The 10,210-nt window shown below is 43.0% G+C and overlaps 1 protein-coding gene across 2 annotated transcripts in view; it reads left to right on the top strand.

Annotated features, from left to right (window-relative positions):
- The first annotated feature begins 859 nt into the window (after positions 1-859).
- The window catches only part of PPP1R21 (protein phosphatase 1 regulatory subunit 21), a 35,518-nt gene continuing 26,167 nt past the window's right edge, over positions 860-10,210 (top strand). For both annotated transcript variants that reach the window (XM_068401173.1, XM_068401165.1), the window contains exons 1-6: positions 860-966; positions 4,019-4,087; positions 4,514-4,660; positions 6,758-6,859; positions 7,558-7,722; positions 7,822-7,880. In XM_068401173.1, coding sequence (XP_068257274.1) covers positions 907-966; positions 4,019-4,087; positions 4,514-4,660; positions 6,758-6,859; positions 7,558-7,722; positions 7,822-7,880 — 602 coding nt within the window. In that variant the 5' untranslated portion in view covers positions 860-906. The remainder of the gene's footprint in view (positions 967-4,018; positions 4,088-4,513; positions 4,661-6,757; positions 6,860-7,557; positions 7,723-7,821; positions 7,881-10,210) is intronic.

The raw sequence follows: 10,210 nt of genomic DNA, 5'->3' as shown, positions 1-10,210 counted from the left end.
GTTGCGAACCGTGAGACATAACTGCCTTTTGTACCATTTCTCCATCTACGGATCCATAGAACATGCATTTGCCTCAGTTTCTGTGGGTATTTATTACGTTAGACCGCACACTCCGAAGGAGTAACACAGGCCACTCGGCGCTGCAGGCTCCTTCCCCCGCTGGCAGGCAACAGGCCCCAGGCCTGGCCCTCTCCCCTGCAATACAGCCGAGGCACCCGCTCCGCCGGGCGCTGCCAGAGGAGCAGGCTCCCAGCCCACCGCCCTCACACACCGCCGGTGGGACCCGCGGGCCTCCGCGGCCCGGGGTGACCGGCCCCCCCGCTGCCGCCACCGCGCTCCCCTCTGCCGCAGGCTCGGGCCCAGCGCTCCCCCTAGCGACAGCCCCGCCTCAGGCGGGGAGCCGCGGGACCGCCCCGGCACGCTGCCCAGGCAGAGAACGACACCGGGGCACCGCCCGCCGCTGCCCGCGTCGCGATCCGCCGACATGCCCCCCCCTCCCCGCCCCACGAGCGCCCGCCGCCCGCGGCCCCCCCGCTCCCCGCCCCCCGGGCGGAAGCCGCTCTCGCGCGAGGACGGTGTTTTTTGGGCGGGGTGGGGCCCCGTAGCCTCGAGGCCACGCGGGGCCCCGGCGGCTGTTACTATGGCAACAGAGGCGGCTGTGAGCGCCTCGCTGGTGTCACGTGGCCCGCCCCCCCGCGGCCCCGCCCTCCTCCGTGCCGCCATCTTGGAAGTTGCGTCAAGATGGTGGCGCCGGCGACTTAAGCTCCGCCCTCCCTCCCCGTGGCGTGCGGGGCGGCGTGGTGACGTCATCTCGCTCCCACCGCCTGAACCCGGAAGTGCGTCTACCTTTCGCGGGCGTGTGGGGCCGGCGGCCGCGGTAGCGCTGAGCTGGCGGCGGGGGGAGGGATGGCGGCCGCCGCGGAGCTGCAGGGGAAGTACCAGAAGCTGGCTCAGGAGTACTCCAAGGTATCAGGCGCCAGAGACCGTCCCCGATGCTCCGTGAGCGGCGGCCGGTGCCGCCCCCCTCCAGCCGCTCCCTGCGGGCGGGCTGCCGGCCGTTACGCGCCTCACGGCCGCCTCTCTGAGGGGAGGGGGCCTTCCCCGCTCGGCCCCCGGGGCTGCCCGTGCCCTCGCTGAGCCTGCCCTGCCCTGCCCGGGGGAGCCGGCGGCGGGGCCCTGAGCTCTGCCGCCCCGGCGCTGTGCTCCCGCTGAGCGGGGTGCCGGGCAGGGCTGACACGCTGTTTTTTGTGGCGGCTCGAAGTGTTTGAGGCCCGAAGGTTGCCTGGTTTTGAGGTGAAGGCAGACTTGGGCAGACAGGGGAGGCGTAAGGTTGCAGGGCCGAGGGAACACAGTATTGCCCCGTGCTGGCTGGGCAAGGCAGCGTCAGGAGCAAAGTGGCCTTGGCTGCAAAGCATCCAGTGGGACAAATAATGGGTTCAGCTGTGCCAGGGAAGTGAAACTAGCAGTGCTTTCCCTTGCTTCTCCACTCCTCAGCCGGGCCTGAGGCTTAGTTATCTTTTTGGGTGTGAACATTGGTTGAGGCCTTGGTCTTGTATCTTGCCCCTAGACTCTGAGTTTGCTTTGACTGGTGGGTGTGGAAGTTCAGTGGTGTTGGTAGTGCTTGCAGTGGTGTTGCACTGTCTTGGAACTGAGGACACTTGATTCCACACTTGCCTCATGTCTGTTCCCAGTCTTCTGCCTAGGAGGCTTTGCTTCCCATTTCTGGTGCTGTTTAAGGGAGTATTTGCAAAGACTTCTGGCCCTTAGCAGAGAGTGCTTTTCCTTTCCAAGATGCTTGACATAATTTCTTAAATGGTGGAGCCTTGCTTGATGCAGAACTTCTCATTTTTTTTTCTTCACTAAAAGGAAGAGGAGACCGTTGGTCTTGAATGGCAAAGTTCTTCAACGGCCTTGGGAAAGAAAGCCAGCGCTTTGTTTCTGTGTAGCTCAGCATCAGTGTTTGGCACAAGGCACTTGACTGTTTTTGACACTTCCCTAGGTTACAGAATGGTGCATCTTTAAATACTGTTCTCCTTGGAACTGCTGTAAAAAAATACAGCATCTAAATTGTTCACAGATATAGATATATTTTTTTTTAATGCTTCCACAAGATCATTCTAAGAAAACTGAATTCACTTTGGGGCTTTGTAGGTCACAGAGTTCGTATTTGTTGTTGCTTTCTACAGTGGCTTTGCTGTATTTTGGAGATGAAAAATGGCTCCGGTTAAGGTAATTGAGGGACTTTACTGCTTGATTCCTGATGAAACTTTGCAATGCAGACCTTTTGGCTATAGCTTCGGAAACTTCCAGCTGCTGGATCCTCTTTTTTTTTTTTTAGTGTGACGGTGTCCAAAAGCTTTCTCTGAACTTCATCTTGCAACTTTCAGCCTGTGATGTTTCATTGGTTTTTTTTGTGGGAACTATTTTTTGGTCTCATCCCATTTCTTGTGCAACAACTCCAGGGCATTGTGGGATCCCCTTTGCAGACAACTCTCCTTTTTGTGCAAATGATCGGTTGTTCGATTGGCTGTTTATTGTGTGCAGGTGGAAACAGAGTAGCCCTGGGAAGCTATTTGCCTGTTCACATAATTGTGTTGTGGAAGTCAAGGAGAAAGGTAGATGAGCACTTGATAAACTCAAGAAGTGCTAAGGAAAGTGCCTGCCAAAGTGTTGGTTTCCCTCTTGGTTCACAGAGCAGCCCAGAAAAAGGATGTGTGTTTTCAGAGTCTCTTCTTCCCCTCAAGTTTCAGGTTCTGTCTCTCTCTCACTACTGTGGTGGAAGTAGTAGTAGTCAAAAGGGTCTTTCAACTTGTGACAGCCTGTGGTGGATCACACGTCAGCTTAAGTATCTCAGTGCAGCATGATTGAGCTAGTTCATTCTATGTTTCATCATTGCACCTGACACGTTCTTGCATTAGTAGCTGTGGCAGAAAAAAAAAGGCTTAGAAAACTACTGCACTGCTTTTTCTTGCTAGGGACACCCTGGGCTGGGAAGTCTTTCTATGGTGCTCTTGCAAGTTTCGTCTCTTGCCTTTGTGATGCCTGAGCAGCACAGTGGGAATACTGCAGGGCAAAAGCCTGTGCTTAGCAATGCCACTGACTTTTGACCTTTCAAATATCTTCAGTCATCAGGCTGAAAAGATTAGCCGTTGCTGTTTTGCACTGAATCTTGCCTTTTATGCATCTGCCAGAGGTATTCCCAAACTCTGTACAAACCCTTTTAATTTATATATGCAACAGCTGGACACAAACATGTCAAATGAATACAAACTGCCATTGAAGAAACCGGGATTCAAGCAATTGTCAAGGCATGGGAAGATGGAACTGTCGGTATCCTCATTGCTGCAGGGTAGAGGTACTCTGAAGTGACTGGCAAATAGATTTCTTGAGTATCACTTTTCACCACAGTGATTTTAGCTCAGATTTGTGAACCATATAAGTAAGTCTTAGAGGGCTTTTTCTTCTATGCTTTTTATGCATTTTCCTGAAGTGTTTGTCAGGCTGTTCTCTCTGGATCATCTGCCGCTACCAGTGATGAGTATTTTTGTGTTAGATTATAGTTAAGGTCTTGTTGACTTGATACAGATTTTGACTTTATTGTGAGCTCTGCTTATGTTCTAGAACCAGTCATGAACATTTTGGGGAAAGAAGAGGGGAGAGACAGAAATAGCACTGAATATGAGCAAGAACTTGATTAGTCAAGGAAGAAGTTGCACCTTTTCTGTATTTGTTCACTGTTCTTGGAACCTTAACTATAGTTAAGTAGTTAATCTTCCAAGATATTTATTGAGTAAGAATTATGTTCTATTTCACCAAAATATTCAGATGCTAAAATAACTTCTTGTTTCTTGGCAATTCAGGGTAGGAATTGGGTATTTTTTCAACCTGATACCACTACTATCTAGCTGAACAGACTACTTTAAAAAGCTTGCACATCTGGCGCTCTATGTGCATTCTAACAAATGGATTTTATTTATTCCTTTGTCTTGCATAGTTATTGGCTCCTCTTATTTTTCAGCTTCGAGCTCAGAACCAAGTCCTGAAAAAAGGAGTTGTAGATGAGCAAGCAAACTCTGCTTCTCTGAAGGTAATCTCTAAAAACTGCTCGTGTCAGATTTATTAAGCTGTGACAAAATAGGTAAATGGGAAGGGTAAACGGGAATACTTTTTGCTCAAAGTAATGTGATTAAAAGAATAAAGAAGGAACTACATGTAGTAAAAATTTCTGTTCTGCGACTAGTCTTCATTGGTCTCTGTAGGTGCTGACTTTATAAAAGTGGAAGGTTGCTTCTTGGTGATTAATTTGTAGAATGAAGTACCTGCTTGAATGTGATCTGTGGGCAGCTCAAGGACGTGAAATCTGGTTTTTAGTTTAAAAGCAGTACTTTTTGCCTCTTCAGTGTTCAAATAGTAAAGAAAGCAATTTTTTAATGTGTTCTTATGATACTTTTTATTAAAAGCATGTGTGAAAGTAAGTGTGAAGGTTTTAAAATTAAACTCTTTGGTCATTCAGGAGCAACTGAAGATGAAGGATCAATCACTGAGAAAGCTGCAACAAGAAATGGACAGCTTGACCTTTCGAAATCAGCAGCTTGCCAAGCGGGTGGAGTTACTTCAAGATGAACTTGCATTAAGTGAAGCTAGGGGCAAGAAGAACAAGGTGTGTGCTAAAGGCAAAAAAACTTGTTTAGCAGATGTCTGCTCCTCACCTGTCAATGTCTTATCCTGGTTTCTAGTGATAGTTGCTTTGTGTTGTGTTGAGCTGAATGTTTTTCATCAGAACTTGTGTTATTAACTGATGTTAGTGAAAATACCCACAAAACAGGTATTGATACATATAATACATGCTAAGTAGTTCTGTACTCTTCTTTCTAGTGTGTCAGCTAACTGATGCTGAATTGCTGTCTCCCTTTCCTGGATTTTTATTGAGTGTTCAAAGAGCTGGGAAAGGTCTTGGAGCTCTATGATTAATCTGCTGCTGTGAAGAAAACTGATGACCCCTCATTTCCTATCCCCACCTCCTTGCTTTGTAATTTTGTTGTTGATGGTTAACTCTTCAGCCTGTGATTGTAGCTTTTCTAGTTGGCTCTTACGTGGGTCTTGTCAAATGCTTTAAGTCTAAATTTTTAGCTAGTGTTCCTTATGTTATTTCAAAATGACAGAATAATTTAAGTACTGCGATCTCTCTTTGCCAAAATGCTTGCTGATTAAACCTGGTTACACCATGCTCTGTCTAAGATCAGCTATGTCTTATGTAGGTAACATCAGAATTCCAGGAGTGGTGTGTCTGTACTTAAATAATCCTCACGTGTCCTTTGCTACCTTCCTTTTATGAGGAAACACCTCTTAATTACTGTCGTCTTTTATTTTGGTTAGCTCACAGGATGCTGTAGCTATCAAGACTGACATTAAAGAAATCATTCAACTGATCAGTAATATGATCACCTTCCTTACATTTTCCCTAAACTCTTGTGCGTTTTTTTGCTATACAGTTCCTTGATGACCATAGTACCTCTGACTTACATTATTCTTGCACTGTAGTGGATTGTTCTTCAAAATGCAGTTTGACCCTTCTGTTCTTTGTTTCATGTTTTGTAACTTCTGGCTTCACTAGACATGCTTCCAAATTTTGAAGGACCTCAGCCTGGCTTGAATAGCTTTGCAAACCATTGCCACTGACTTTCTTTCCTGTTCAGCTGTCAGAATGCACAGTTGTGTATTTCTTTTCTTTTTTTGAGAAGTGCTTGTACTACCTTTTAAGTATGTTCCCTTTAGTTTTACCTGTAGGGCCTCACTGAGTGCATACATTGATTGTATTGAACATAACCCTACTAAATTCCATGTCACCCTTACTTCAGAGACTTGCTGTTGGGAGACCATGTAGGTCACATCTAAAACTATTTAGATTAAGATTCGGATAGATGATCTGCAGTCATTTTAGAAGGAGGAGAACATATGTCCATATCTTAAGTGTTGTAGTTCATAGGCTGATATCAAATGCAGAGGTGGTTTAGCTGTCCTAGCTGTCCCAAGAACCTGAAGTTTGGTGCTAAGTTGAAATGTAAACAGCCTCCCTTTTGATTGGTGATGGTGCTACCTTTGTTCAGCAGTGTGGTAGAGCAGAGAAGCAGTGTGGATTCACTGGTGGGCTCTGAGTCTTTTGGATGAGATGGGTGAAATATGAGGAAACAGTTGGCAGAGAGATGTGTGTAGTCTCAGGGGAGTTGGTGGACAGTGAAGACCCTGTGTTTTCTGGTGCAACCTTATGCTACAGCCTGCCATGGGATAGTGCACTTTCAGTGATTATTCCTGCTCCCTGCTGAGACCAGACCAGCTTACACTTGCATGCCTGGTGGAGGGAGATGTGCCTTACACACAGCTCCCAAACCAAATAAGCCTGTGTGTGTAGGGTTTCATGTTACTGACTGTGTGGAATCGTCCAAGATTCAAATGATGTCAAATGGGCACCTGCCTGTGCGTGTGAATGTGATGCCTGAGTAGAAGCTTTCCGGAGTCCTTATCGAATTAACATTGTGCCACTGTACTGTAACAACGGTGGAAAGGAAAAAGTGCTGCATTTAGGCTCATGCTGTGTGCAATGTGCATACCTTTTGATATATTAGTCAATGTAAGTAACATATATACTCATGTGCCTCTATTGAGCTTTAGTGATGGGAAGTGTTTTCAGATACTTGGGGATGGGCTTTGGGATACCCCAAGGGACTCAAAGGTAATGAATGTATTTTCTTTCTTTTAGAAAAGTGCAGAATCCTCATCTCAGTTGAGTCAAGAGCAGAAAAGTGTCTTCAATGAAGATCTTCAGAAGAAGATAGAAGAAAATGAACGACTACATATACTTGTGAGTGAAACTTTTTTTAGCCTTTCTTTTTAGTTCAGAAAACTGGTCACACAAAGAAAGACAGAGAAAATAAAATTGCATCTGAAAACTAGTGGATTTGAAAGCTTAGTTGTATGCAAAACAGTGGATTAGATTGGATAGTTTGTTTATAAAGATGTTCACTGGGCAAATGAGAAAGTATTTTGATTCTTAAGGCAGCATGTGGAATAACTCATGTAATACACATGTTTTGCCATTTAGATTTTTAACTTGGTGACACTTAGGTACTCTACTGAAAATAGCCATATAGTTGATACGGGCTGGAAACTTTTTTAGTTCACTGTTTCAGAAATGCCTTAAAGCTTAAAATATTTTCTGCAAGTTGCCATAATTAAGTCAGGAGTTACTTTGCCAAAATGGAATTAATTTCACTTTGATTTAGAAAAATTGAGAAAAACCTTACGGATTAAGTTTAATTTTTCAGATGTCTGCTATTAATCAGCAATATATTCAAGGAATGCTTGGTACTACAAAACTTTAATAAACACAAAGTACTTTGTTCCTGAATCTTTTCTCTGTGAATATCATCATAAAATTCCTGTTTGTCTGAGAACTAGTACTTATTAGCCTGGACTGGCTAATTAAATTGGTGTAACTCATAGGACTAGATTCCATAGTAAAATGAAGCTTTCATATGAGCTCTGCTTTTTTTCTTTTAGTTCTTTGAAGCAGATGAGCAGCACAAACGTTTAGAAGCGGAGCTGAGAACTAGACTTGAGGTTTTGGAAACTGATGCTGCCCAGCATCAAGCTGTGGTGGACAGTTTAACGAGGAAATACACGGATACCATAGAAAAGCTGCAGAATGATAAAGCCAAATTAGAAGTAAGGAGTTTTTCTCTTACTTGCAAGTTTGAAAAGTTTTGAAATGAAATGTCTTGCTGTGTCAGTACTTACATTGTGAGATTATCTTCTTGCATAAAGATCAAGTCTCAGACACTAGAAAGAGAAGCTAAGGACTGTAGGCTTCGAACTGAAGAATGGTAAGTGTTTTTACTTAATATAATGAAAAATTGATTTAAAGAAATAACTGCTGTAAAGGATTAACTGGATTATTTTTAGATAATAATAATTTAAAAAAAAAAAAGAAAATAAAGACTGATAAAACTCAAAATACAAAACATCAAGACTGTGCAGGTTAGACCCCTTCTGAGAATGTGACTAGGCAATCAATTCCCCAGATTCAGCTTTTAGTAAGAGCAGTCTGTTGCCAAGCTATTTTAAGTAGCTGTGAAGTTGATAAAAGCTTGAAGAATTTATTTGTAATTGAATGCTATAAAAAGTAAAGAAACTACTGAACTTGTATGAAACAAAGATAATGTGAGTTCTTACAAACAGCTTTTAAAAGTAAACTTTGGGTAAGGTATGCTGAGGCAACTGACTGAAGAGAGTTTCAAAGATCTCTCTCCACCCCAAAAGCTTCTTGAACAATCGCTTTTGCTTCAGGTATAACATACATAGCTAAAATACTTGAAAGTTTTTGTTGAAGGATTGTATTGTTAGTTTTGGAACACCTTCATTGTCTTGAAGAAAAGTTGTAGAAAATAGGAAGAAGTTGGGGACCGTGGGCCAAATCAAATTAGAGTGCACTCTGAAGTTCATTATTAAGGTACGTTTTTTTAGAGATCTATACTGCACATATATCTAATGCGATAGATAAAATGCATGGTGAATGATCAGATGAAGAGTTCTTTCTTTCAGGTTGTAACCTTGAAGTATGTATTTTAATTATTTTGATAGATGGGAAGATACTTGAATTCAAATAACTCCTCTAGTACAGGTCAGGGTTTCACTAAGAATGATTTGCAAAAGAGGATGAAAGTTGTGTTTTGCTGCTGTTTGCTTTTTTGTGGTGTTTAAAAAACAATGTAGTCTTAATTGCTACTATTCAGTTCAGAGGTGGTTTGTCATGTTCTGTGATAACTGGGTGATTATTGTCATTGTAAGAAATTGTGCCTACCATTTAAGAAGGGAGGCTCTTTAAAAATAGTAAACGCTGACACTTCATTTTAAGCACTGAAATCAATATCTAATGAACACTTGACAGAAGATGTCTTTGAGAGTACTGCTCTTCTGTTTTCCCCACTCTTTCAGGGGAAGGGATCCATTTGCCTCTGACACCCACATTTTATTCCAGAAAGCCAGGGTATATGAGAGTCGACGGCTTGCATGCCTTGAAAATTAAAGGGCAGAATGTAAACCAAAACATATCAAACTACTTGTTTGCCATTCCTTTATGATACAAAAAGGAAACACCCATACTTTTGCAGTTTGTCTTTGAGTTTTTCTATCATGCACAATGCTACTGTGGTTCATGCTGTATAGTTTCTGTGCAATTTTGGAGCTAATCTTCAAGAAAAACGTTTGTTAATGTGCATGAGCTACTTATTGGCCTGTTTCTTCATATCTTGCTTGGCTATTTTGGATTCTTTTTCCCTGTTATTACTGATAAATTTCCGTGTATTGAACGTTTTTGTAAAAAAAAAAAAAAAAAAGGAAAAAACCCTGTCCCTTTGACACCTTCCCCTCCCCCTCCAGTATACGTGCAGGAGTTCTAGATATCAAAGCGGAAGCAAAACAGTGAAGAATTTGTGGGCCTAGGTTGGGTAAGGTGTGGAATTTGGTCTGAATCAATATGCAGTAATCTTTGTTGACATATGTATATAATGCTGGAATATGTTACTGTTCCTCTCAAGAATCTATGCTAGTGATATTAGTAATCATAATAATAGGTTCACATCTATATACACAATCAAATTGCAAGTGAAGCTGATCTAGAGAAAAATCACTCAAGAATGCATCGGAAACATACCTGCCAAGTCTTGTGAGAACGGGCCATATCATAGCAGCGTTCAAATATGGGGCTTTGAAAAGCTCGTGAGGTATTTAATAGTGATGTGACATAGTTAACTGAATTATCAACAACTCGCTACTTGCATATTGGTATACCATATTGGATATATAGTAACTCACTTAAAGGCCCTTTTGCATTCCAGTAGAAACGAATATCTTCGTATAGCTTATACAATAATTGCAGAACTGGAAAACAATGTAAAGATTAACTCCGAAGTAAGCTGAGTTTACGAAGAATGGAATTTAGGATTTACAATGATTTATTGTATCATTCACTGCGTTTGTTGGGGATTAAAATACAATGTCATATATTAAATATGACACAAAGGAGGAAAAATGATTCCTACTGTCTTATTTCTATCTAATTTCTAGAAAGAGACAGACACCTGTAACGCTCAAGGGATGCTTATGGTGAGCTACGGTGGTGGTGATACAGATTAAATTTTAAAGGTTTACAATG

Source organism: Nyctibius grandis, chromosome 1, assembly GCF_013368605.1.
Source record: "Nyctibius grandis isolate bNycGra1 chromosome 1, bNycGra1.pri, whole genome shotgun sequence".
Lineage (NCBI taxonomy): Eukaryota > Metazoa > Chordata > Aves > Nyctibiiformes > Nyctibiidae > Nyctibius > Nyctibius grandis.
The sequence above is the reverse complement of the archived record's forward strand: the minus strand, read 5'-3'. Positions and strand labels throughout refer to the sequence as shown.